Source organism: Strongyloides ratti (genome assembly GCF_001040885.1).
Source record: "Strongyloides ratti genome assembly S_ratti_ED321, chromosome : 2".
Lineage (NCBI taxonomy): Eukaryota > Metazoa > Nematoda > Chromadorea > Rhabditida > Strongyloididae > Strongyloides > Strongyloides ratti.
In genome coordinates this window covers 14621087-14648466 of record NC_037308.1, presented here as the reverse complement: position 1 = coordinate 14648466, position 27380 = coordinate 14621087, and the positions used below count along the sequence as shown (strand labels likewise).

Sequence of the window (27380 nt, the reverse complement as noted above, 5' to 3'; positions counted from 1 at the left end):
CAGTTTTTAAAAAAAAAATATAATAATAATATATATAATTTTGTTAACTAATTTCTTTTTTAATTAAAATTAAACATTTAATATTATACTTAATTATATATATGTCGATTTATAAATTTGATTATTTTGCGGTATACTGTTAATATAATATCTAAAAAAAAGTACATTTTAATTTAATTAGGAGTGATATAAAATTAAAAAATATAATATTAAAACTTTAAAAAAGGAAATACTTTTATATAAAAAAAATTTCTTTATTATTTCAACTATTCTTCATAAATTTCCTACATAATTAACTGTAAAAGACTTTTCAAACTGAGATCCAGAATGTTTGGCTGCAAAATTAAACTTTAAGTTTCAGAACCATATAACATTCTTCAATGCTTTTTTCTTAAACATTTTTCCATTGTACAGCTTTATTGGTTTCTTTTCATCATATACAATTATATTTTGATACTTTTTTAGCATAATTTTTCAGTTAAAAAAAGTCAATGGTTTCATTTTTATTTTTTAAAAGACAGTAAATTTATTTCCATGAAAAAAAAATTATTTGTAAAAGAAAAATTTTAACAAATATTTTTTTTTTATTATTAATTATTTTAATGAATGATTTTTTTATTATTATCAGACATTTTTTTATTATATGCTATAATCAAATTTCAAATACCTTATTAATTTATCATATTTTTTTCATTTTAATAAATATAATAATAAAATCTTTTAATTTTATATCACTCCTACTAAAACTGAAACATGACAAAAAAATTAAAACTATCTGATGTTTGAAAAAATAAATATATTTTCAATGTACATTTTTTTTAACATGAAAAATAAAATTTCAAAGTGATATATCATTTCATTTATTAGTTATCAATATAATATTTAAAAATTATTCACTTGTTGATTGCATAAAAATAAATCAACAAAATAAATTATCAAAAAATTATACAATTTTATATAATAAAATTTAAAATTTAAACGATAGCTAAGAAAATGAAGATTTTTAAGAAATATATACATTGTATATTAACTCAAGAATTCACAAGTAAAAGACAAACTAAAATGTATGTGTAGCATTTAATGATTTTCAATCAAAAACACCTTTAAAATTTTTTATTTCAATGACAAAAAGATAATAGTTAAAGCAAAGACTATTCCTTTATTTCTGAAATTTAGCTTTCATAGACAATATATCTTCTAAGTTGAAAAAATATCTTAAAGAAGATAAAAAATTTTATCCTATGAAACATTAGAAAAATATATTACAATTATAATCATGGATATTTTTATTATTTCCAAAAAAATATTTACAAATATAGTATGATCATTATTATCACTAAAATATTTTTTTATTATATTTAAAATTAAAACATTAGAAGAGAAAAATCTTTCTATACAATAAACGTTTTCTGAAATTCAATGAACTGAATATCATTATAAAGTTCTTCCAAGCAATTCATTTTAGATACATCATCCACAAAATATTTAAGAAAATTTTCGTCTTTTATTATTTTGCAAGAATAAAGTCTTTTTACATGATAAATAATCCATAATAAATTGTTCTTTGAACAAAATTTTGACCAATCTTTTTTTATTAATTTTCTCATTTCAGAATAAATAGCTTGAAAACTATTTGAATCAGCATTGTCATTAAAAATTCCTTCAATTTTTTCAAGATCTAAATAATATTTTTCATTATTTAGTGTTAACCTTGAAAGTGAATAATCAATAATTTTAATTTTTACACCAAATGATTTTATTTTATATTTTCTCATACAGTATGTATAATCTATATCGATATCTTTTTCAATTTCTTGAATCAAAATATTTGACTCATGAAGATCACGATGCTCAAATTTTAACATCTCTTCAGCAATACGTAAACAATGAATAAGTTGAAAAATGATTGAATAACCTTGTTCTTTTGTTAGATGTTTACATTTTTCTAATTCAATTCCACCATCTTCTAATTCAAAAACCATATAATGGTTAGTAGTTTTTGCATATTTTGATGGATTATCATTAAATACTTCATTATTTTTTTTATATCTTTGCCAAGCATCTAATAAAATTTTTGGATATACACCACGTACAATAATAGTTTTATATAGTTTGACAAAATTGTCACAAGAAAAAGTTGACATTTCACTTAATTTAGATAACTCACTGGTAACTATATATTCTACTGTTAATTCATGGCATCCTTTTAAAATATCACCATTAACAATTGTTTTTTTACTGGCATCTGGTTCAAATGGTGTAACCTTATAAACAATATTTCTACCATCTGATTGTTTTGAAGAATAAACTTCTCCAAAACAACCTTCACCAATTTTTTCAATTTTAGGAGGAAACAATTTACGAAATGTTGATAATTTTTCCTGCTTAACTATTTCTAACATATTATCAATAGTCATTAAAGATAAACAGACATCTTCTTGAGTAGTATCTAAAAAGAATCTACTCATTTCAAAAGTATCATCCTGCCTATTCAATGGTAACACTTTTTTTGGAGATCCAGGATAATCGTCACCAATAGATTTACGTTTGACTGGTAATGTTTCATTTATTTCTACAACTTCACTATTACCAGTTTCATTTACAGTTTTGCTACTATCCAAAATAGAAGTTCGTTGGAAAAAGTCAATACTTTCATTGAAGTTATTAGCTACTGTTTCTACGCATCTAATTGGAACATTTCTTCTAGGCTTTTTGTGTGATACAAACGATAGCCTTCGTCTCTCTGATAATCTTTTAGATTTATTTTCTTTTTCATTTTGAATTTCCTTTTGATCCAAAGTACTTTTGTTTTCTAAATGTAAAAACACTAAAGAATCATTAGATTTTTGAGATGTAGAATTTCCACTATTTAATACATCTACAACTTTATTTTTGTCTTTTTCTAATATATTTGTATAATCTATAAAGATGGATGATTCATCTGTTTCATTTGAATCCTCTTTTACTTGTGATTCTTCTACAATTTCAATCGGTTTATCTTGAAAATCAATAGATGTTTTTGATTTATTTACAAAGTTATTTGAAGAAGAAATATCATTTATCTCTACAGTATTGCTAACATTTGTTGCAATATTTTTATCTACTACAACAGTTTCATCTCTACTTTTTGTGCTAGTAAGTGATGTGTTTTGAATTCTTTCATATGATTCTTTTAATTGCTCTTCACTAGCTACCTCTAAACCTACATCTCGAACAGGCTTATATTCTGGTTCATAAATTAATACAACATCTGAAACATCAGGGAGCTAAAAATATCGTTAATAAAAAAATAGTTTAAAAAATAAAAACTAACATTTATAATTGATTCTCTTATTTTCTTTTCTTCCTCTGTCTCCAAAGAATCTTTAAATGGATTATTTTCTTCTATAGCTTTCAAAAAAGCTTCATATTTTTTTTTATTTTCTTTTTTATTTTCTTTTTTAGAAACTTTTTTTACACTTTGTGACCCAGTAACACTTACATTATTCTTGCTCCTCTTCTTCGTTTTATTCTTTTTCAAATCTTTATTTTTGGGTGTCTGAGTTTCAATTGCATCATAATCATAATCACCATTATTATCATACTTTGGTGAAGAAAAACGATATTGCGGAGATAATGAGAAAAGAATATTGTTATCATCCATAATAAAAAAATGACTAAATGTTAAGATTTTATTATTGTACTATTTTTCAGTAAAATTTTTAACATTCGTTCCAAGACCCCTTTTTATTTATCCCTATTTTAAAACAATTAAAAATTTTAGTCAAAATAAAGTGTCTTTATTAGATAAGAAAAGTAATTGAATATAAAATTTATCAATAAATATAGAATCTTTTTGATAGAAGAAAAAAAGAACTTATTTACTATTGGTAAAATGCTATAATGATAAACTAAAATATATTGTAAGGTGACCTTTTCAGTTAAAGAATTTTAAATAATCATAGTCATTTTTGTATGTAAGGTCATATTATTTAAATTCAAGTTTAATTTTTTCTAAAAGAAAAATAATTTAATCTTCTAAGATGTTTCAACATACCTGGAAATAATTTAACTTTTAAGCACAGATTTTATTAGAAATATCTAAGTATAAATATACAAAAGTATTAATATTTTTTCTTTTCCTTTTAATATACTTGACTTGGTATTTAAATACTAACAATGTACTTTTAAACAATAATTTAGTTTATGAATTGATTTAAAAACTTTATCATGAACATTTACTACCAACCAAATATAGTTTGTCAATAAAAAAGACAGACGATAACATTTTTGGCGCCTAATAAGTGGTATCTAGTATCAAAAAGTAATGAGTGATTGTGTTGCTTTTTAACGGCAAACTAATTATTTAAAAATTAAATGATTTTATTATTTGTTAACAGTAATAAAAACATTTAAAAAGTGTCAGTTAAAATAAAAATTATATGATGATTAAAAATTTTATAGAAAAAAATGTATCTATGATTTTATTTAATTGTTTTATCATTCTTTCTTGTATGTTTTATTAATTGGTAGAAAGATTTTGATATTAGGAAGAAGAGGTTAGTAATTGTGTTTTGGTTGAGATACTTTTTTATATTATGGCTTGCCCTTTTTATACTGTATTACAAATGACAGTTTGATGATATAATGTGGTAATGAAAAGTGATTATTAAGAAATAAATATTTCAGTAAAAATAAATCAATTTATTTTTTTCAATAGACAAAATAAAAAATGAATATTCATTTGGTAATGTCGTGATTAAATATATATATATATATATGAAATTTTGATACAATGAAATGTGTTTGCCGAAATCATTTGTGATGAAAAATGTCAGATAAAATGTAACAAAGTTATGAATAGACAGGTTATTATTTACAATTTGTTTTTTAACTTTTTAAATTTTTAAAAATGTCTTTGATGTCATGATAAAAATTATTTTTTTAGGTATAGTTATCAATAAAAAATGAATAATATAAGTTTTGGTATCTTATGTTAAATTTTAACCAAGATGTTTAAAGTTAGAAATAAAAATATTTAAAAAATTTGTTCACCTTTTATTATACCTCAATTATAAATATTGATAAGAGAAAGTAATTTTTTTTAAACATTTGTAAACAATTTAAAGATTTTATCTTTAATCAAAATATTTTTATACCTATAAAAATGTTTAGATTATAACAACTTGGTATAGAAGATTATGTTTTTAAAAGTACCAAGCGTTTTATTTCAAAAAATTTTGATAACTACGAGAATGTTAAGTCACATGTTTTAATAATGTTATCAATTTGAATTAAAAGTACTTTCTTTGAAACATTTTTGGTTCTGTCTATTCACAACATTTTTGTCTGGAAACGTTTCATAAAAATATAACTAACTTTAACAAATTATTTCTAGAAAATAACTTTGAAATTAAAAAAATTTTTTTAAATAATATTGCATAATAAAAGTATTATTTTTCTTTTGAAATAATTTTATGACAAATATTTTTGTATCATAATATAAATATTTCAATAAATTTAAAAAAAAAAAGTAATTGTGAGGTAATTCTTGACCTTCAAATTCACAAAGTTAAATATTTGAAGAATGATTTATCACCACCAATTTATATTGCGCCAATATCGGCCGGCAATAGTTATTGATATAAACTATCATCGTTCCTAGTGCGCATATCATTAGGTACAAGATAGGTCTAGAAACCTTATATAAAATCTTGTAACTTCAGAGAATTGCACTTTACAAAGTAAAGTACCAGTACCGCCTAATTTTTTTAATAAATTATTATTTAAATAAAATAAAAAGATTTTTATTTTTACGATTTATCTATTATTGTAGAAAAAATATTGTTTATAAAAAGAATAATTTATAATAATAAAAAAAAAATCAAAGGAATTATTATTATGATAATGGTTATTGTTAAAGCATTCATTAAACTACGCACTATTTTTTCTTTGTGCTTTAGTTTACTTCTTTTGATCTTTAAATTTTAAAATTTTTTGTTTAATCATACAATAAGATTTATCCGGATTAATTGTGTTATAATTAAATAATTACTCAAAGAACAAAATGTTTTAAAAAAAAAAGATAATTTAAATAACTTTTGTTATATAATATAATTATTTAAAAAGAAATATATAATATTTATGCCATTTAAATTATATATAAACAAAAATATATAAAAGAAAAATGTCATTCTTTTTATGAATAAAATCTTTATCTTTGTAACTTTAATTTCTTCTAACAATTATTAAATTACATACTTTATAACTTTGTATATTGAGTTATGTCATATATTAAATATAAGATCAAATCAAGGCTTTTATATATGTTTTTGTATTATCCACACTATATATATATATATATATCTGTATGTCTAGAATGAATACTCTATCAAAAAGAAAATGTTTAAATAGTTTAATGTCATATTATTTGTTTCAAGATTTTACATGTGGCATTGTTAAATTATGATATATAATTTTGAAAATTTAATTATTTTTTTAGATTATGAAATATTTCTATTACACACTTTTGGGATACTTAAAAAATCTTGGAAGACGATTTCGTAAAGTTTTAGAATCAAATGTATGTGTTCTCTAATATTTATAATAATTATATATATATATATATATATTTTTTTTTAGTTTTTTACTAAAAAATATGACGAATTTGGAGAAAATATTGAATTTTCATATCAATCTCTTGATAGTGAACCTTTACGTAATATACCTTCAAGAAATGGTGGTGGTGATCCAAATGCCAGAACAGTTACTATTCAAGGTATAACTTTTAAAGGAGGAGTAATTGATACTTCTTTATTAGTAGATTAATTAATTAACCTTTTGATACCTGTTGCCATTTAGAGGAAATTTGTAATTATTGTTAACTCATAATTGTTATAAATACCTCTTTTGTTATTCAAACATCTATTAAATAAAAAAATTAATAGTTTTTTTTATTATTTATTACAAAATTTTGAAGAAATTAAAATTTATTTTTGTTCAATTATAAACATATTATTATAAATATAAAATTATTGTTAATTAAAATTAATTTGTTTTTTTTAAATATAAAAAATTATCTTTTATTATTATTTTTTTTTTTTGACAAAATATATTTCTGTTAATAAAAATATAATCTTTATAAAAATAATAATATCATAATTTTGTTAAAAACTATTATAGTATAATAACATTATAATTTCATAAATGTTTTTTTTTTATTTTAGAAAAAGAATATATTTTTTTTTTTTTTTTAAAAACTTTATTTATGGGCAAAAATAATCTTTTATCATGTTTTAGTTATTAAATACAATACATCAAAACATTGGCAATAAACTTTTTTTTTTGAAATAATAAAGTTTGAATAGTACTTGGCAATTTAATTATTCTTCATTACCACAATTTTTATATATTAACGACAATTGTTTTTTTTTAAGACAATAAAGTTTTATCTTTAAATTTTTAAAGTTTTTTTTTCTAACAAATATACTTTTATAAATGTATTATATAATAAGAAATTTTAATATTATTAAAATTGATAATATCAGTTAATGTTATTTTTTTAATAATTTGAATAATATATTACTTTATAAATTATTACTACTATGCACTTTTAAATAACAAAAGTTTGTTCTTTGTTAAAAATTACATAATCAAATTGGTAACAATTTGTAATGTTGAAACTATTTATAGCAATAAAAATTAGATTATTTTATATTATTAAATTACCAATAATTTTTGTTATAGATAATTAAAAAATTTTTTTTTACTTTATCTTAAATAGTTCCATGATATATATAACAATTTTATTGTTTTTTAAAATAAAGACAACTTACATTAATGATGAAATATACATATATATTCGTTTAATTTCAATAAAACTTGACTATTGTTTTTTTTTTCATATCATTAATTACATTTGCCTGATAATATTGTCATTATTATCAATCATTACTAATTATTTAATTAATTTTTATAAGACAAATAAAATAAAAAATTGTACTCTTGAAAGAGTTATTATAATTTAAAAGATTATTTTTTTGTATATTAATATAAAATACCTATAAATTATTTGATCAATTATTGATATTTTTATTAAAATTTTATTTATCATTAAATAATTTTTATTAATTTTTAATAATTGATAAAAAATAATAATTAATTTGTCTAAAAATTAGACATATTTTGGTTATATCACAAACTATAGCTAATATATATTCAATTAGAAACAATTTCTTTTTATCTTAATTTTATTAGTTATCATATAAGAATTTAAAAAAAAAAAATTCTTAGAGATATTTATAGTACTAAAAAAAAAATGAAACCTGTTTAATATTTTATAATCTTATATTAATAAAGATATAAAAGAAAAAAAACTGTTTGTTTAAAAGGTTTAATGATCTTGTTATAATTATAATGTTGTCAATAAGATTAACATAAGAAAATTATAGTACATATTTAATTAAAATATTCAATGATTAAATATATTTGGTAACTATTAAATGATATTGTATTATAAGGTGTTTGATAAATATTTTTATCAAGTTTATTCTAAAAATATATTATTTAAAGTTGATAATATATAGGAAGAAAAAATTTTGATAAAAAAATATTAATTATATCTATATTTTTATTATTATTTACATATATAAGTAAGTTTAATAAATTATTAAAAAGTTAAGATTTATAAAATTATATATTTTACTTTTTTATTTTTTTTTCTCTTCATAATACTTAGTACTTCTATTATAGTTAATATATTTGAAAAAATTGTAAAAATGTTAATCAAATATAAAGAATTTTTTTATTATCTCATCTTTTAAAATTTAAGATTACCACAATTTGTTACATATAGGTAAATAATTAGAAAAATTACTAATCTTCTTTCCTCATGATTGAGGTGAAAATGTTTACATTACATATTTTTTTTTTATTACTTATGTTAAGTTAAGCAAAGCATTTAATACTATAACAAAAGAGGAAGTAAATTTTAAGAAGTATAATAATATAAATTTAATTTTAAAAAAAAAATTATTTTTATTCTACCAAATTTGTGTATGTGAAAAATCTCTTGTATTTTTTCTACCTAATGGTGTATTAGGATCCATTTCAACTTTACGTGGTACTTCAATACTACCATGAATAATTTCACCAGCTTGAGAATGACGATATCTTTGGTTTCTTTGTCTAGGTGAGGCAGTTTCTGATATAGATGGATTTATAGGTATTTTTTCAGAAATTTTTCTTTTTCCTTCATATATATTATTATTACTATTACTACTAGATGGTTTATTTTTTTCAAAAAATTCTTTATAAACTACAAAATTTGTTGATTGCCATACTGGATTCTCTAAATTATAATATTTTTTTAAAAATTGTAAAAGTGAATCAGATGGTTTATCAATAGCTAAATCTATAGGAGATACATTTTCATGTTTTAACATTTCTTCAAATATTTTATGACCATTTCCTTTTCTTTGAAGTGTATTATGAACATAAAAGTCTAATATACACAATGGTGTAACTTCATATCTTTGAAGTTTATCATCTAAAAGATATAATTTCTTTCTACCAACTTTTAATATACCAACAACAATAGAATGTTTTCTAGAATTAGAGAAAATAATTTTTCAAAAAAAGAAATATATATATTTAATATAATTAAAAAAAATTATAAAAAAAACTTACTCATTATCTGGATTTTTTTTCCACATTACATATAATGTTTGTTCCTCTTCTGTATCGATTATTTTTTGATAACTTGTCAAAACTCTTCTTAAACCTTGTGCATTCATTGATAATATTCCCATTTCATTTATTGCTCTCTCAACACCCCAAAACTTTTTTGGGTTTAACTTTTTTATAGCATTTTTTGGTAAAACTGCTATTTCATTATCAAAAACTTCACTTAAATCATAGTTAATTTCCATTTCAAAAAGTGATTTTGATAAAGAAGAAACAACTGTAGATGTTATTTTGACTAAAAAAGAAGTATATAATTTTTAATAAAAAAAAAAACTATATATATATATGGTTAAAGTAGTAATTATATAATTTATAGAAATAAAATGTATTATTGTTAAAAATATATATAATAAAAATATAAGACATTAAAAAAAATTATATTTTATTATATTTTCATTTATTGGAATACAATTATATATATAGTAAGATTTCTAGATATTTAACAAATAAACATAGAAATAATGCTATATAATATATATAGAAAAATGAGTCTATATCTATCATCTAATCGATGTTTAAAAGAGGACAAAAATATAATAGAAGCAGAAAGTACTTTTGTTAGTGTGGGATGATTTTACTTTCTTTTTCCCTTAATTCATGCATGCATTATTAACTCAAGATAATTTTTAAAATTTTAGTAATAATATATTTTATACCTCAAAAACAATGGTATATACTTATATGCATATAAAAAATAATTCTTAATAATTGATAAATAAATAGTTATTTAATGCATATATAATGAATGATTTATAAATATAATTTATTTATACATATCCTTTTTTTTATAATTAAAAATACATCCTTAAAATAAGATATAAAATTAAAAATACTTGTACAATTATATTTGTCAAAGAAAAATTTATAACTTTGATCATTCAAATATTTGTTAATAATTAATCAATGAAAATAAGACATATCTATATAAAGAAAATTATATAAATATATATATGTATTAAGAAACTTTATGAAAAAAAAAGCGTGACTAAAAATGTTAATAAAGAAAAAGTTTAATTTTTTTTATGTTAAAAATTTACCAAATTAAAAAAAAAAATAGTTATTATATTTTTTAAACAATTTTTTTTTTGTGTTACAAATAGTATGATCATTTGATTTTTAATCAAGAGAGGTAATTTTTAAATATTTTATTAATTGACATTATCGTAATATTAAGTGAAATAGTTTAATTTTTTTTTTTTAATGACAAAATAATTTATTATTACTTTAAAACTAGCTGTTTTATGGATGTGTATATTTATTATCAAAATAATAAATATATATCAAAATATTATTACTTATTACTTTTATTCAATTATCTTTTACAAAACAAATGTTATATTAATAATGATAACAATATATTTCTTTAAGCATTTATAAGTATTTAAATAGTAACTATATTTAATTTATTAAAAGATTTCCTTATTCACTTAATTAATCTTAAAACTAATGTTTAGAGTGGTAGTTATTTATTGTTAGTAAAAGTAAAAGATTTTTACAAGTTACATCTATTTTATTTAACTATATATACTCCGTTCTTACATTCAAATTTCCTCTTTCTTTTGAACTTTAACTAAACAAATTTGATAAACTTTTTTACTTTATCTATGTTCACATAATGATGAACCTGAAAGTTGGTTTTATAATATAGTAATGCGCAAGATCTTTCATTGCCTTATCATTTTAACTACAATTATACTAAAATACATTATTGGTAAGTGTTTCGCTTATTATATTTAATTATTAGCTTTTTAACTTCCACAAGCTATATATTACCTATGTTATATATATATTGCAATTACTTTTTAAACTGACATAAGAGATCTTTTAACATATAATATTATTCTTGTCAATTCTTGTAATAATATTATTTAACTTTATCCATCTTCAATTTATTGTTTTAAATTATTTTTCATAAGTAATTTTAAAGCACCTTTTTCATTGATCAGGTTAGGTAGCGGCAAAAATGATCATTTAAAACATAAGCTTGTGATTACTTTTAGAAAATATAATATTATAAAATGATATATCAACTTGATGTTGAAAGAGATAAACTAAAATATAGTACAAGGAAGACATTTATTCTTGTCTTCCCCCACTTCTTTTCATCCTTACCTTAACTTTTTTTTTTATATTTCTTATCATTGATATGTCTATGATATCATATATACCTACTAAAATTCATTATATTTTCTTATTGTTTTTTACTTTTTCAAAATCATAGATATATTTATAAAGAAGATATAAATAACACTTTCATATGATTATATTTATTCATTTAATGAGTAATATAAATCTCAAGATTTTATTTATATATAAATTTAAATCATTATTACTTTTTAATATAATGGCACAAACAATCACTTTATATATCCAAAATTAGATGGTATAAATATAAATATATATATATACCTTTATAAATAATTTTTCATTTTAAACAACTATTATTGATCTTATCATTCATTTCCATGCCTCTGTTTCATTTTAACGACCTTCCATTATCAAATTGCCTTTTTCTATTCTTCTTCATAAACTGTCACTTCTACCATCTTCTTAATCATTTGGCAAGATGTTAGGTCATGACAATTAATAATACCATATCCTAAAAACTTTAATAATACTATTGTTTTTATATTTCCTTATTATTAAATAACTATACATTATTATTATCTATTTAATTAAAAATTTTTTTTTTAATAAAATAATATTATATAAATAACTTTTATAATATTAAATTATCTAAATAATATATTTTATTATTTATATATTTCTTGATCATTAAAAAAAGAATTTTTTTTTTTTATAAAGTATCACCATTATGAAGTAATGCCTTAATTGTACAGGTTACTCAGAAAATCTTATATAAAATTTGATTTTTATTTATTAGAAAAAGTAGTGTTGAAAAGTATTAAATTATAAATTTATTTTAACGTTACTAGAAAATAAACTACACGCTTTCCTTAACATTGATCAAATGATAAATTTTATAGTTAAAAAATTGTCCTTTATAGAATTATACTCGTGATTACAAAAGAAATTTCATTTATTTATTTATTTTTTTTTAAATTTTTATAGAAAAACTTTGTTATATTAATAAAAATTTTAACTATTATAATTAATAATATGTTAAGTAATTAAGTATATTTTTTTTATTATAACTAATTATAACATTAATCCTTTATTTATTTTGTTTTATCTTTAATCACTATTATTCTAGTAAAAAAAAAAAAAGAAAAAAAATATATTAAAAAAATGAAATGATATCATTTTAAAAATTTTTATTATTTATTCTTAATATAAAAATTATTTTGTAAGCATTATCCATTCATAAGTCGTATGTTATCTTGTTCTTAAATTTAATTCATGACTCATCATATTCCTTTATTGACATTTTGATCTAAACATTTTTGATAGTTGTAATGGTAGAAATAAATTTTTATAATCAACAATTATTTAAAACAAATTTCTTATCAAAATTAATTCTCCTTTAAAGATTTTTCTTATAGTAATAATATTTTATCGTTATCCTTATCATTGACATTTCTCTAAAATAATAACATTGTCTTTTCATTAAACATATTCATTTTGTCTTTTCTAAAATATTTCATGATTTTATATATTTTATATATATATTATATATATATATTTTGTATATCAATAGAAATAAGACAAAATATGTATGTATATGTTTATTTTCATTTATTTGATATTTATCACTCATCTTTTTTATTCTCAAAATCACTAGACATGTTACAACATTAACGAAAAGTTGTCAATTTAAATAATAATTTCATTTTAATGATTCTTAATAATAAGATAATATAATGATAAATTAAAGAAAAATTAAAGAATAAAATTTTTAATGAAAAACAAAAAAAGTTGTCTAGATTAATTTTTACCTTTATTAATCCTTTTTCAGACTACAATATTTTTATTAATAATATACTTTTCTCGTTTTTATTAGTTATATTACATTTATAACGTAGATATTATTATTATAAACATATAAAATGTAGAAAAAGAAGAGAAGGTGAATGATAAGGAAAAGATATATGTCTACTAGTAAAAAGTATTGTGGAAAGTTAAAAATAGAACAACTTATTTGTTAATGTTTCAAGGACTAATTAAAATTATATATTATATATATACATACATATATATAACATAACAATCGCCATTACTTTGATTTTTATATACACATCATTCAATCATTTTAAAAATCACAATAAAAAAAAAATTTTATTTTAAAATTACTTAAAATTGTCTATACTTTTTTTTTTACTAAAAAATTTATTTATATTTTAATAAACTTAATAATTAACATTTTTAATTAAATATCAAAATAAAAAAAAAAATTTTTTTATATTATCAAAATCTTACATCTATCAAATGTACATACATATATAGATAGAGAAAAAAGAACATAAAGAACCTTTTCTGGGTAAAGTTTTAATAATTTCTTATCAATCATTTATACTTTTCTCCATATTATTATTTCATTTTTATTTTTCCATTATATTTTTTTTTTTCCACTCACATTTAATATAATTCATGTTTCATAGTCATTTGTTAACACTTACTATTATTATTATTATATATATATATATTTGTTATTTTTATTTCATTTATTAATCATCAAAATTTTTTGATATTAAAAATTTAAAACAATTGTTTTATTTATTATTTTTTTATTATTTAAACTATTAAACTTTAAAATTATTTCTAGACACACCTTATTATTTAATTGGGTTTTTTTTTCCAATATTAAAGACATATACCTATATATATTTGTAAAGTATTTTTTTTTTTTTAAATAATATATCATTAAAAAAAAATTTGTTTAAAATGTCATCATCTGCTAAAAAACGTGCCGAGATGGCTAAACAACAAAAACACCAATCTAATTCTAATGGTCATATACAAATTGTTAAAAATGTTGAAGATACACATAAATCATTACAAGAATTAATAAATGCTGGTGTTCAAGGACCAACAAGATCAAGTAATCATTTTAGAAAAAATGAGGTATATTTAAATATAAATTATTATTATTATTATTATTTTCTAATTTAAGTTACCAGCATCATTTTATATTCCTCGAAGTGCATGTAAATCAAGAGGAAGCTCAGCTCATAGTATTGATGTTTCTAGTGATGATGGTTTAGGTTCCTCTCCACGTCATACAATTTCTCCAAGTTCATCATCATCAGTTAATATTAGTGGTGGATTTCCTACATATCCTGATCAACATGCTGTATCACATACAAGGCAAGCTTCAGCTCCAGCCTTAATAAATTATGAAAATAATGTTCAAACTGGTGGACATGGAATAGGTCATGGTATTACAAAACAACAATATCTTCATTCAGCATCTCATCAAAATGCTATGGCAACTAAACCTCCTGTAGCACATCATAATAAATTTATAGTTCCACCAACAAATAATAGTAGTAATAATAACAATACAACATCATTTAATTATTTTTATAATCAAAATCAGGCAGTCCAAACAATGTCACAATCTGGTATGACTTCAGATTACCCTCCACCTACTCAGGTTTCACAACATATGACACATTCAAGAAGTGCTAAATCATGCGATTTTGATGTTATACAACATAATGGATTTTTAAATCATGGTTCAAATCCAAATATAGATTATTCCTCATCATATAATCCACCATCAATTGGTATGGGACATTTAAATTATCCACCATCACAATGGATGGGTGGAAGAGAAAAAAGTCAAAGTTGTGATCCAATGACAATACCTTATCAAGGATCATCTAATAGTGATTTATTAAATATTCCTAAACAACAGGCACCATTACCGCATGGTTGGGAACAAGTATTTGATGAACGAGGTAATCCATATTTTGTTGATCATAATACACAATCAACAACATGGTATGATCCAAGAATACCAAAAGAAGAACAAGAAGAAAGTATAAGAAGAAGATTACTTAATGTAAATGGACAAACACAACAATATAATTCAAATTTTCATAATCATCATGCACAAAGAAATATTCAAGTTGGTAGACAAAATAATGATCAACAATCAACATTTATACCACCATCACATCATCATCATCAACAGCAACAACAACAAATGAGAAATTCAAATATGATGAATAATCCAATGATAAGAGCTTCAAATATGCAAAGAGTTAATCAATTAAAAGATGAAAGAAATCATTTATTAGAAAGGCAACAACAACTTTCAAAAATGGGATTACTTGATAAAGGTCCACAAGAAAATAATCAAATATTTCAATATTCTCAAAATACAATTCCAACATCTCATCATCAACATTTACATACAAATTATCAAGGACCACAAAATAATAATTTTGGTCATTCACCATATAATCAAAATGTATCACCATCATCATCAGGTCAATCACCATATAATATGGATTCAATGCAATCACCAATTAATGATAATATTATGGATGTAGAATTTACGGGATTACCTAACAATATTGAAATGAGAGGTGATAATAATAATTATTATGATCACTCATTACTAGAACCATCAATAACACAAATGGATCCAAGAGAATTTGATCAATATCTTCAGATAGCTGATATAAAAAAAGAAAATACTGGATCATCAATGAGCTAACAATTACATAAAAATATAATAGAAGAATAAATATTTTTAAAAAAAAAATTTCTTATTATGTGGTAATTAAAAAAAAAAAAATTAATTACAAGAACACTTAAATAATTTAAAGGAAATGTTTATTTACTTGTAAAAATTCAAAACTTTCTTCTTTCACCAATCCTTTAACAATATAAAGGAGAAAAATAAAAAGAAAGGTAAAAATAATTACAAAAGAAAAAAGTAAACTTATTATTTGTACAAAAAAGAAATTTTTCAAACAAAAAAAAAAATAAATTCTAACATTTTTTTAAGAATTTAAAAAAAAAAAACAAATGAAAGTTGTCATTTTGTTAAGTCTAAGACAAAAACAAAAAAATAAATTTATCATAATAATATAAATATTTATTCATTTAATGTGCCTCCAAAAAAAGATATCATGAAAATACATATATACATAAAAAGATTTTATTTGAATTATAATTTTTCATGTGACAATGTATTTATTTAAATTTATGTATAAAAATTAAAGATTCAATCTTGTATTATTTTTATTTGTTTATTTTTAAAGTAATTACTTTAATAAATATTATGTGTAAAGTGTAATTTATCTTGTAATAGTTAAAATTATTATAACTTTCTTTAATTATTGTAAAATTTATTTTTGACAAAACAAATTTTAATTTTTTGATAAATTATATAAAATTATAATTTATCTTTTAAAATATTAAAGAGAAAAAAATATGAATACTAATTTATAATTTTTAAATTTAAATAAACAATTATAAAATATAATAATACTAATAATAAAAAAGTCTCGAATCACTAAAATCTATTACTATCATTATTAACCATCATTTTTCATCTTCTAATACTATTTTTTTACTGAAATTTCTTATTTTATATTAACAATGGTTATTTTAGAAAAAAATATAACATCCATAAAAAATATTATACCATCAAATTTTTTATCAACTATTAATACAATTCAGCAATACAATGATATGTCATTTAATTATGAAAAAAATGATGATGATACTTCAACAATAAAATTTAATGTAGTATGGACAGATAGTGATGGTGATAAGAAACTATATAAAAAATATCATGAAAAAGAAGTGATACCACAAATAATATCAAATAATAGTTCAGCTTACCTTTTATTATTAGATGATCGTATTGTAAAAGAAAGTGATTATTATAAAGAGATAGAAAAAGATAATAGAAAAAAACATTTGAAAGAAAAAAATAATATTTTATTTGATAAAAATTTTTCCCAATTAAGTTTAAGAGATACCATAAGAAGTGAACAAGAAATTTTTAATGAATATATACAATGTGATGAATGTGGTGATAATTGTCTACCTAAAAATATAAAAGTATTTGGAATATGTGATCACGTTTGTTGTAACAATTGTTTAAATAAGATAAATATTGTTGCTAAAGAATTATATTTGCCTAATTTAATTCAATGTCCTACAAAAGAATGCTTGGTTAGTTCTATCTTACCATCTATAAATGATACCAAAATTTTTAAAAAATATTGTAAATATTATGCTGCTGGAAAATACGATAAAATATTAAAATATTATAAAAACAGTAACTAAATAAAAATAATTTTAAAATTATTTATTAGAATTTTATACAATATTTAATATATTCAATAAATATCTTAAGTATTTTAATATTCATATATCTATTTAATATTCAAAATTTTAATTTATTTATATTCTTTAGAATATATAAAAACTATTATATTTTTTTTAATATGATAGTATTTTTATGTGAACCTTTATATTTTTTTTTTAAATTTTTTTATTGGTTTGTGATAATTAATATTTGTACTGTAATAACATGTTTAAAAAATAAACATATTGATTCAAAAAATGATAGAAATTTGGAATATTATGAAAAAGATTATCGTTCTTGTTATGATGATTTTAATGTAAAATCGAATTATCAATTAGCTAATAATGATGTGTACTTAAAAAGATCAAAAAATAAAAATGATACTGATGAAAAATTTCGTATATTTTCAAAAAAAGATGCTTTTACTGATAGTAAACTTGATTTGACACAATCAATACCTGGAAGTGATAGCGATGAATATAGTGATAAAAATAGAAATAAAAAAGAAAGCAATTCAGAGGGAGAAAAAAAACGTTTAAAATCATGTCTAAAAAAATCAAATAACTTTAATAAAATATTAAAAAGTAAAAAAAAAGTTTCATTTCACACAAAAATAAAAATACGTGTCATTGAATCTGAAGAAATTCCATCACTTAGAATGACAAGTGAATCTGAAAGTTATGGTAAAAAGTCAGAATCAACAGCAGAATTAAATAGACTCCGAATGAAGAAAAATAATAATCCTACATAAAAGTAATTTATTATTATATAATTATAAAATAAGAATATAAGATATTAATTAACTATTATTTTCCAGTTTTAATGCAGAATATAAAAAAGAATAAAATAATAAAATACATTTCAATTATCAAATTTTTTTAATATAATTTTTTTTCATATATATATTAAATACTATATTAAATATATATAATAACTTTTGAGTAAAAAATATTTCAAAAGTTTTTATTAAAATTATTAATATGATATTGTTTCAACTTTCAAGTACAATGGTTTTATAGGTTTTGTCATTCCTACCGAAGTAATTTCTAATGGTAAGGGAAGACTTTCATTGCAAGTTATAAATCTATATTTTAATAAAAGTCGAGAAATGTAAACTTTCATACTTAATATAGCAAATCTCGAACCAATACAATTTCTTGGACCATAACCAAAAGGCAAGTAATATAATGGATCTATTCCTAATCTTTTTTCTGGTGAAAATCTTTCTGGATCAAAAATATTTGCATTTTGATATATTTTTTCATTATAATGCATATTAAATATTGGTATTGATACCATCATACCTGGCTCAAAGTCTATATTATTAATAGTTGTTTTTTCAACACATAACCTGGAAATTTTTCCTACTGGTGGATACATTCTTAAACATTCTTTAACACACTGATCAAGGTAATTTAATTTATTTACAGTATCATAATCTATATAGTCAACATTCTTTTCTTGAAGTGCTTCTAATATTTCTTCTCTACACCTTTCTTGGTACTCTTGATGATGAGCCAACATGAATAAAAGAAAATGAACAGTATTTGCTGTTGTTTCATAACCTGCAAGAAGAAACAAAAATCCCTGAGCAAGAATCTCAATTTTAGACATTCCTTTTTTCTTTTGATTTAATGTTGCTTTTTCAAAGTTATTTTCTCTATCTTTTTCTTTAATATTATCATTTTCATTAAACGATTGAAGGAGGACTTTAAAAAAATCAGGAGCCTCATTATTTATATTTTCATCTAATTCTTTTTTTCTTTTTTCAAAACATTCTGAAAGAATATATGTAAAATATTTAAGTTCTTTGTTATTTTTAATGTTATAATTAAAAAATATTCTTAAAATATTTGATGTTTCTGTAAATAAAACAGCAAATAAAAAACCTGGATCATATAAATTTGAATCAAAAAATTTTTTTGAATGTTCATAAATATGATTATTAGGGTCTTCTTGTAAATCAGTTTCAAAACCAAAGGTAGTCTTAAAAATTGAATCCAATGTCATTCTATCACATAACTCCTTTAAATCAATAACTTTATCTTCTATTTCATAATTTCGTAATATTTCTACAGTTTTATCAATTGTTTCATTGAAAAATTTTACAAACATTTTTATCTTTCCAGTTGTAAAAGCTGGTGAACATAAATTTCTTATTCTTCTCCAATCTTCTCCTGTTTTCATAAACATCACATTTCCAATTAAACTTTTATCCTTCATAAAATTGTATGAAAAATCTACATTTCTATCAATAAATTTGTCAAATTGTTTTACATAAACTTCTTTAATAATATTTAAATTTGTTGTATTTAAAATTGGAACCATGAACATCATTACTCCATATGTTTCACCAAATTTTTTTTCCCACCTTTTATCACAACCTATCACATCACTAAAAATTTCTTTTATATTTCCAAAAAGTAAATTTCCTTTTGGTGAAGGTACATTTCTTTTCACCCAATAATTTTTATAATTATTTAATTTCCTAAAATATTTCAATATATGTATTAATCTTATTTTTATACTACTTGCCAAAATATTAATGAAACTATTATAACAATTAATCCCAAAGCAACATATTTAGGAAATATTGTAAATAATATGTATAAAAATATTATAGATAAAAAAGTATATTCACCTATACCTAACATTTTTTTTAAAAATTATAATCAAAGGTGAAAATAAAAATATAATTTTGAAGTAATTTATAAAGTAGGTTGGTGGAAAATTAATTTCTATACATATAATGTAATGCTTAATTATTGTTTTACTTAATATTTTACTGATAAAATTTTTAAAATATCAGAAAAATAAATATTGTGACATTGATATTTTTTTATACATAAATTAAGTGACATTAAATGTCAATTTTAAATAAATAAACATTTTATTAATTTCAAATTAAAAAAAAATATAGAATTCATCTTTTTTTTTTATAAACTTTAACATTATTTTTTTACATTTATTGCAATTAGTAACTTTACTATTTTAAACTTTTTGTTTCATTTATTTCAAAAAAAAAAGATACTACTTTCCAAAAGTCAAACAAAATATCTTTATAGGAAATGTTTTAATATTAAAAAAATTTTTTTAATTATAAAATATAATTATCTTTTATCTATTTTAATGAGGATTGTCTAAATTTTTAATTTTACTATAAGATTACAGAAAAAGTCAATTTGAAAATCATTTATTCTTCATGTCATTATTTGGAAATAAATCAACTTATATATTAGCTTCCTATCCGAAACTATATCATCAATTTCGAGCACTTTTAACTGGTACACGTTGCATTAAGTTACATCATTATTGCATACAAAAACGTTACATAGTACCTTCAACATTTTTAAATATAAAAAGGTGTGTTATAAGTTTAATAATTTTTTCTTGGCAACTATAAAAAAAAAATATAGGTTTCTATTTACATACATAAAATGTATATAAAATTTATTCATGAGAAAAAGTTATTATTTTATCTTTATCTATTTTATCTGTTACATCTACAATTAATATATGTTATGTATGCATCTTGGTGAGTTTTTAGGTAGTCGATTTATTTTTTTTTCTATTAACTAAATGTGGTTGATGCTTTTTATCATATGTTTTAACTTCATAAATAAAAATTTTTCTTTTTAATATTGTACTCGTTATATTTACATTTTTTTAACAATCTTTTTTTTTAAATGTTTATACAATTTTTTAATAATTTTTTTAATATTTAGGAGTGTCCCTTTACGTAAGAATAATATTAATTTCAAAATGAGTACTGGAGCTTATTCAATTGAGGAACGTGGTCAACTTAATACTCTTAGTTATAGAATTTTTATTAGTAAGTTTTAATAGAAATTTTCTTTTTAAAAAAATATTATTTTAGAGCAAGAAGGAAATGTTATTAATCCATGGCATGATATTCCATTATTTGCTTGTGAACAAAATAAAATATATAATATGATTGTTGAAATTCCAAGGTTTAGTAATGCTAAAATGGAAATGGCTACTAAAGAAGCTGGTGCTCCAATTAAACAAGATCAAAAAAAAGGTGTAGCAAGATTTGTAAATAATATTTTCCCATTCCGTGGTTATCCATGGAATTATGGAGCTCTTTCTCAAACATGGGAAGATCCTAATCATATTGATAGTCATACAAATGCAAAAGGTGATAATGATCCAATTGATGTAATTGAAATTGGTTCTAAAAAACATAATGCTGGTGATATTGTTCAAGTTAAAGCATTAGGAATTGTAGCATTATTGGATGAAGGTGAAACTGACTGGAAAGTACTTGCTATTGATGTAACAGATCCAATGGCTAACCTTGTTAATGATGTTGAAGATGTTGAAAAACATTTTCCAGGAGTTATTGCTCATTCAGTTCAATGGTTTACTGTTTATAAGGTTCCAACTGGTAAACCATTAAATGAATTTGCTTTCAATGGTAAATGTCAAAATGCTGCATTTGCTCATAAAATTATTGCTGAAACTCATGAATTTTGGAAAGCATTAATTAAAGATAAATCTCCATCACTTAATACTGAATGTTTCCAAGAGGGAGGAGCTTTTATGGCTGACAGAACAAAGTTTAATGGTTTACCTGGTACTCATTCACCACTCGAAGCTCCAGCTATCTATCCTCCATCAGTTGATGATGTATTTTATTACAAATCAAAATATTGACAATTCAATTTATACGTTTGATAAAAATAAAATTTATTTTAAATTGTAATAAAATTTTTATTTACAAAATTAATATATTTTTCATTAATGTTTTATATTGATAGTTTATCTTACTAGTAAAATATATAAGCATCTTTATAATATAAGTATTTTTATCTATGGTTTTTTTTTTATATATATATAAAATGTATATAAATAATATATATTTTTATATATACATATGTAAATGAGAGGAAAAATATGATAGTGCTAAGACAAATTGTACATTATTCATTTTATAAATAATTTGTATTCATTTTTATTTTTTAAAAATTGTTAAATAAAGTTATTTTTAAAAGTTAACATTATAAAAACTTTTTTTATATTTATTTATTACATATGGTAAGAAAATAAAAATTTTTTTGTTTTTTTTTTAATATAAAATAAATTCTTTTTTTAATTAAAATTTAGAATTTGGAAAATTCTTTAATGTTATTAAATCAATTATCAGGTTATTATGATATAACTATTAATACAAAATATAATTTAACATTACCAACTAGATATGTTATAGTTCAAACAATTGGTTCTGGAGCACAAGGTGTTGTATTTTCAGCATTTGATTTAATTACTTTAAAATATGTTGTAATAAAAAAACTTGATAAACCATTTTTAAATGAATTTAATGCTAAAAGAGCATTTAGGGAAGTTTGCTTACTCTCAGGCATTAAACATTCAATGGTAAGTTGTTTTTTAAAAAATTTAATTTTTTTTTATAAACTAAAAATAATGACTAGATAATTCCAATGTACAGTATGTTTACACCACAACAAACACCAGATTCATTAAAAGATATATATTTTGTAATGGAAAAAATGGATGGAACAATTGATAAATGTTATGATAAATTATTAGATCATACAAGAATTTCTTTTTTAACATATCAAATTCTTTGTGCTTTAAAACATTTACATGCTTCTGGTGTAATTCATAGAGTAAGTATTATATATTTTGATATTTTTTTTTAAAAAAAATGTTTTATTTTAAGGATTTAAAACCTCATAATATTGGTTTAAATGATGATTGTACAGTTAAACTTCTTGATTTTGGATTATCACGATATATTGAAAATCAAATTTACTTAACAAAAAATGTTGTAACATTATTTTATAGAGCACCAGAAATTTTGTTATCATTAAATTATAATGAAAAAATAGATGTATGGTCTGTTGGTTGTATAATGGCTGAATTAATAACAGGAAAAATATTTTTTAAGGCACGAGATGAATTATCATTATGGAATAATATAATAGAAAAATTAGGATATCCTAATGATAATTTTTTAAACACTTTACCATCAATTTTAAAAGATTATATGAAAAAAAATTTAAAATTTAAAAGTATTGACTTTGAAAAACATTTTCCTGAATCACTTTTTGATAATACATCTCCTGATAATCAACCTATTCCAACAGATTTAAATTCAAATAATTGTAGAGATGTATTAAAAAAAATGTTAACAATTGATCCAAATGAAAGAATATCTGTTGATGAAGCTTTAAATCATCCATATTTAAGAATTTGGATAGAAGAAAGAGAACTTTCTAGTGGTCAACCTGAAGTATATAATCCAAATATTGAAAATACAATATTTTCAATTAAAAAATGGAAACAATTAATATTTTATAAAATAAAAAATTATGAAAATACAAATAATATATTTCTCAAACTACATAATTAAAATATTTTAATTTATATAAAAATCACACATTGTTTCATTATAAGTTTGATTATAAATTGTTTCAAAGTATGTTACATGTTTATTTAAATAATATTCATTATTTATAAGATATTTAGGAATATTTAACCATGAAAAAACTTTAGAACTACATTTTATATCTTCAGTATATTGTTGGCATATTTTATAATCACCTGATGTATCATTGGCATAATATATTTCAGTACCTACATGATAATATAAATCAAACCATGATTTGTCACAATCACGACATGAATTTTCCCAAAAAGATGTATCACAACTTGGAATAGTTGGAATTAAATCATCTTTAACAACAACACGATATGTATAAGGAACCATTTTATTATAATTTTGTACAAATTCACAATTTCCTATTCTAGGACCACCAAATGTTATTACTTTTGTTGTATTACTATTACATATATTTTCATAAACACATCTATATTAATCAAGAATTGCTAAACCACCACCAAGTGAATGACCAGTAAAAATTACATTTTTATAATTACCATTATTTAATAATTTTTTAAGTTCTGTTGATATTACATTATATGTTATATTTAATGCTTCCATAGGATAAAGATAAACTTTACCACTATTTAAAAAATTTTTTTTTAGGTAATAATGCATATATACCTTGAGAAATTAATTGTTGTATTGATGAAGTTGATTTATGTACAATAACAATACTTTCAGGATCATTTTTAAGTTTTATAATACCAGCTAAAAAATCACCATTTAATTTTGAGTTATGTTCATTATATGAATAAATTAATTCAGTATTATTTTTTAATATTTCATCATTTATCATACAATCATAATAATATTTACTTGATACTGCTGATGAAAATCTTCCCAAAAGATCTGCTTCATTTGGATCATATTGTGTAATAAATGAAGAAATAAAATTAATAAATATTATTAGTATAAAAAATATTGTACACATAAACGTCATTTTTATTTGTCAAAATAAATAAAATAGACTAAACATTTTTAGTTAATAATATTTTAATATTCATACTATTGAGATTAACAAAAGATTATTTTTAAAATATGTAGATTCTAGAGATGTATTAAAAGAAATCTATTTAAAAAAATTTGAATGTTTCATTGATTATTAACCATTGAAATCAAAAACATTTTATTTTAATATTTTTTTCTAATAGTTAATATATGAATATTACAATTAAAAATATTTCATTTTTTTTTTCATATTTCTCATTATCTAATTATATTTAAAAAAATTAATCTTTACAGAAAAAAAAAATTATTAAAAGAAAATAACATATACTTTTTAATCAGTTGAAATTTACCGGGATTAATGTTTTTCAACTTGATAATTTTTATAAAATTGAATACAAAATACAATATTTTTTTTTTCATCAAGCTGATGAATTCTTTTGATTATATCAAAAAACAAAGTTCATTTTTTATTGTCAAATGATGACAATATTTTTGATGAAACATTTCTAGAAACAATTAGTTATAAAGTAGTTTTTTCCAATACTTTAACTAATTGTAGTTAATATATTTCACTAATATATTAATACTATTTTAAGTACTAAAAATGAAATCTAAAAATTATGTATGTTTTAATTAGTATTGATAAAATATTTTTTTAATTTTTTTTTTTCAGGAGTTAGGTAAAAATAAATGGAAACCTGAAACAATTTTAAAAAGAAAACGTGCACGTGTATGGCGTGAAGATGGTGTTCAAGAGATAGATAAATTTTTAAAGAAATTTGTTGATGAATATAAACAAGTTGGAATAAATAATGAAGAATTAATTAAATTTGGATCATTTTTTATGGAATGTAAAGAGATGTTTAGTAGTATTATAGGTTTTTATAAACTTGATAAAATATTTTATGATATTGTAAAATATTATGCCAAGAATGACATGAAAATGTATGAATTAGCTATTTTGATTTTTAAAAAAATCTGTTGTATTACTTTTGGTATAGGTGTAAATTTAATAAATAATTGTATAAGAAATGATAAAAAACTTTGTTATGAACTCAATTCAATTTTTAGTGAATGTAATTTTGATTTTAACAATTTAGTTTTAAAAGATGTTTGTTTAGAATATAAAAGAAAGTTTGGTACAGAAAAGTCAGTTGAGTGGTATTGTAAAGTTAATAATACAAATAAAAATATTTCTAATAAAGATTATTTACTAGAAAAAGATAAACACGGAAATGTTGTCGTAGTTAAATCTGAATTAAATTTGGATGTCAATAGTATTGATAGAGATGTTAACATGGTTGAAGATAATATTGTTTTTGAAATAAAGGAAGAAGTTAATAACATTGAAAATAAAGATGTCACTGTAACTGAATCAGTACAACCATATAACTTCAATCAGGTAGAAAAAAAATATAACAAAAGTAATGATACCAATTTTGATAATGAAACATTAAAGATATCAGAATCTTCTCCTGAATATATCAATGAGTCTGATGATGAAAAATATTCAGGTAATGAATTAAATATACCAGAATGTATCTTTGGTGAATATATTAAAACTAAGGTTGATGGTTTAAAAAGTGACTTTACAAATTTATTTTGTCTCTCATCATTAAATCAAAAACGTTTAGGAAATTTTCTAAACAGTTATTTAAGGTATTTTATTAATAGAAAAATGGATGAATATATGTATGAATACATGGATGAATATAAAATTAAGAGTGAAGTTAATAGACACTTAATTGGTGTACGTGATTTCTTTTTAAATAATGAATTTAGAGAGGAATATTTTAATATGATTATTAATCGTCATATCACTCCAGAAGAGTTATCAACATGGGACTTGGAGTCTTATTCTCATTATTTTTATAATTTACTACAAAATATATAAATTATAAAAAAATTTTATTATTATAGCACTTTATAGATTTTTATTTATGTATAGTAGATTTTTTTTTTTTTCAAATAAAGTATATATTATGGAATATATTTTTATGCATATTAGCTTGCAAATATTAATTAATAATTTGATTTTTTGCTTTT

The 27380-nt window shown here is 20.3% G+C and overlaps 12 protein-coding genes across 12 annotated transcripts; 7 read left to right on the top strand and 5 right to left on the bottom strand.

Moving 5' to 3' along the window:
* Positions 1-1391: 1391 nt before the first annotated feature.
* On the bottom strand, positions 1392-3643 carry SRAE_2000466500 (Serine/threonine-protein kinase haspin; the record flags this gene model as incomplete). The annotated part of the gene is made up of 2 exons (XM_024643565.1): positions 1392-3266; positions 3314-3643. The coding sequence occupies 2 exons, from the start codon at positions 3641-3643 to the stop codon at positions 1392-1394; spliced, it is 2205 nt and encodes a 734-aa protein (XP_024509222.1).
* A 2841-nt stretch (positions 3644-6484) lies between these two features.
* Positions 6485-6807, top strand: SRAE_2000466400 (Hypothetical protein; the record flags this gene model as incomplete). Its single annotated transcript, XM_024643564.1, has 2 exons — positions 6485-6562; positions 6622-6807. The coding sequence occupies 2 exons, from the start codon at positions 6485-6487 to the stop codon at positions 6805-6807; spliced, it is 264 nt and encodes an 87-aa protein (XP_024509221.1).
* A 2213-nt stretch (positions 6808-9020) lies between these two features.
* Positions 9021-11554, bottom strand: SRAE_2000466300 (Alpha-tubulin N-acetyltransferase 1; the record flags this gene model as incomplete). Its single annotated transcript, XM_024643563.1, has 3 exons — positions 9021-9585; positions 9667-9958; positions 11536-11554. The coding sequence occupies 3 exons, from the start codon at positions 11552-11554 to the stop codon at positions 9021-9023; spliced, it is 876 nt and encodes a 291-aa protein (XP_024509220.1).
* A 3011-nt stretch (positions 11555-14565) lies between these two features.
* Positions 14566-16348, top strand: SRAE_2000466200 (WW domain-containing protein; the record flags this gene model as incomplete). The annotated part of the gene is made up of 2 exons (XM_024643561.1): positions 14566-14745; positions 14795-16348. 2 exons carry the CDS (start codon positions 14566-14568, stop codon positions 16346-16348), a joined length of 1734 nt encoding a protein of 577 aa, XP_024509219.1.
* Positions 16349-17238: 890 nt separating this feature from the next.
* Positions 17239-17934, top strand: SRAE_2000466100 (Hypothetical protein; the record flags this gene model as incomplete). Its single annotated transcript, XM_024643560.1, has 1 exon — positions 17239-17934. The coding sequence occupies one exon, from the start codon at positions 17239-17241 to the stop codon at positions 17932-17934; it is 696 nt and encodes a 231-aa protein (XP_024509218.1).
* A 161-nt stretch (positions 17935-18095) lies between these two features.
* On the top strand, positions 18096-18707 carry SRAE_2000466000 (Hypothetical protein; the record flags this gene model as incomplete). Its single annotated transcript, XM_024643559.1, has 1 exon — positions 18096-18707. The coding sequence occupies one exon, from the start codon at positions 18096-18098 to the stop codon at positions 18705-18707; it is 612 nt and encodes a 203-aa protein (XP_024509217.1).
* A 224-nt stretch (positions 18708-18931) lies between these two features.
* SRAE_2000465900 (Cytochrome P450 family and Cytochrome P450, E-class, group I family-containing protein) lies at positions 18932-20610 on the bottom strand (the record flags this gene model as incomplete). Its single annotated transcript, XM_024643558.1, has 2 exons — positions 18932-20444; positions 20492-20610. The coding sequence occupies 2 exons, from the start codon at positions 20608-20610 to the stop codon at positions 18932-18934; spliced, it is 1632 nt and encodes a 543-aa protein (XP_024509216.1).
* A 548-nt stretch (positions 20611-21158) lies between these two features.
* On the top strand, positions 21159-22633 carry SRAE_2000465800 (Inorganic pyrophosphatase; the record flags this gene model as incomplete). Its single annotated transcript, XM_024643557.1, has 3 exons — positions 21159-21319; positions 21682-21788; positions 21834-22633. 3 exons carry the CDS (start codon positions 21159-21161, stop codon positions 22631-22633), a joined length of 1068 nt encoding a protein of 355 aa, XP_024509215.1.
* A 468-nt stretch (positions 22634-23101) lies between these two features.
* SRAE_2000465700 (Mitogen-activated protein kinase 10) lies at positions 23102-24353 on the top strand (the record flags this gene model as incomplete). The annotated part of the gene is made up of 3 exons (XM_024643556.1): positions 23102-23353; positions 23410-23607; positions 23661-24353. 3 exons carry the CDS (start codon positions 23102-23104, stop codon positions 24351-24353), a joined length of 1143 nt encoding a protein of 380 aa, XP_024509214.1.
* Positions 24354-24359: 6 nt separating this feature from the next.
* Positions 24360-24710, bottom strand: SRAE_2000465600 (Hypothetical protein; the record flags this gene model as incomplete). Its single annotated transcript, XM_024643555.1, has 1 exon — positions 24360-24710. The coding sequence occupies one exon, from the start codon at positions 24708-24710 to the stop codon at positions 24360-24362; it is 351 nt and encodes a 116-aa protein (XP_024509213.1).
* A 105-nt stretch (positions 24711-24815) lies between these two features.
* Positions 24816-25317, bottom strand: SRAE_2000465500 (Lipase, class 3 family-containing protein; the record flags this gene model as incomplete). Its single annotated transcript, XM_024643554.1, has 2 exons — positions 24816-24958; positions 25008-25317. 2 exons carry the CDS (start codon positions 25315-25317, stop codon positions 24816-24818), a joined length of 453 nt encoding a protein of 150 aa, XP_024509212.1.
* A 621-nt stretch (positions 25318-25938) lies between these two features.
* On the top strand, positions 25939-27228 carry SRAE_2000465400 (Hypothetical protein; the record flags this gene model as incomplete). Its single annotated transcript, XM_024643553.1, has 4 exons — positions 25939-25956; positions 26008-26404; positions 26456-26736; positions 26794-27228. 4 exons carry the CDS (start codon positions 25939-25941, stop codon positions 27226-27228), a joined length of 1131 nt encoding a protein of 376 aa, XP_024509211.1.
* Between the last annotated feature and the right edge of the window lie 152 nt (positions 27229-27380).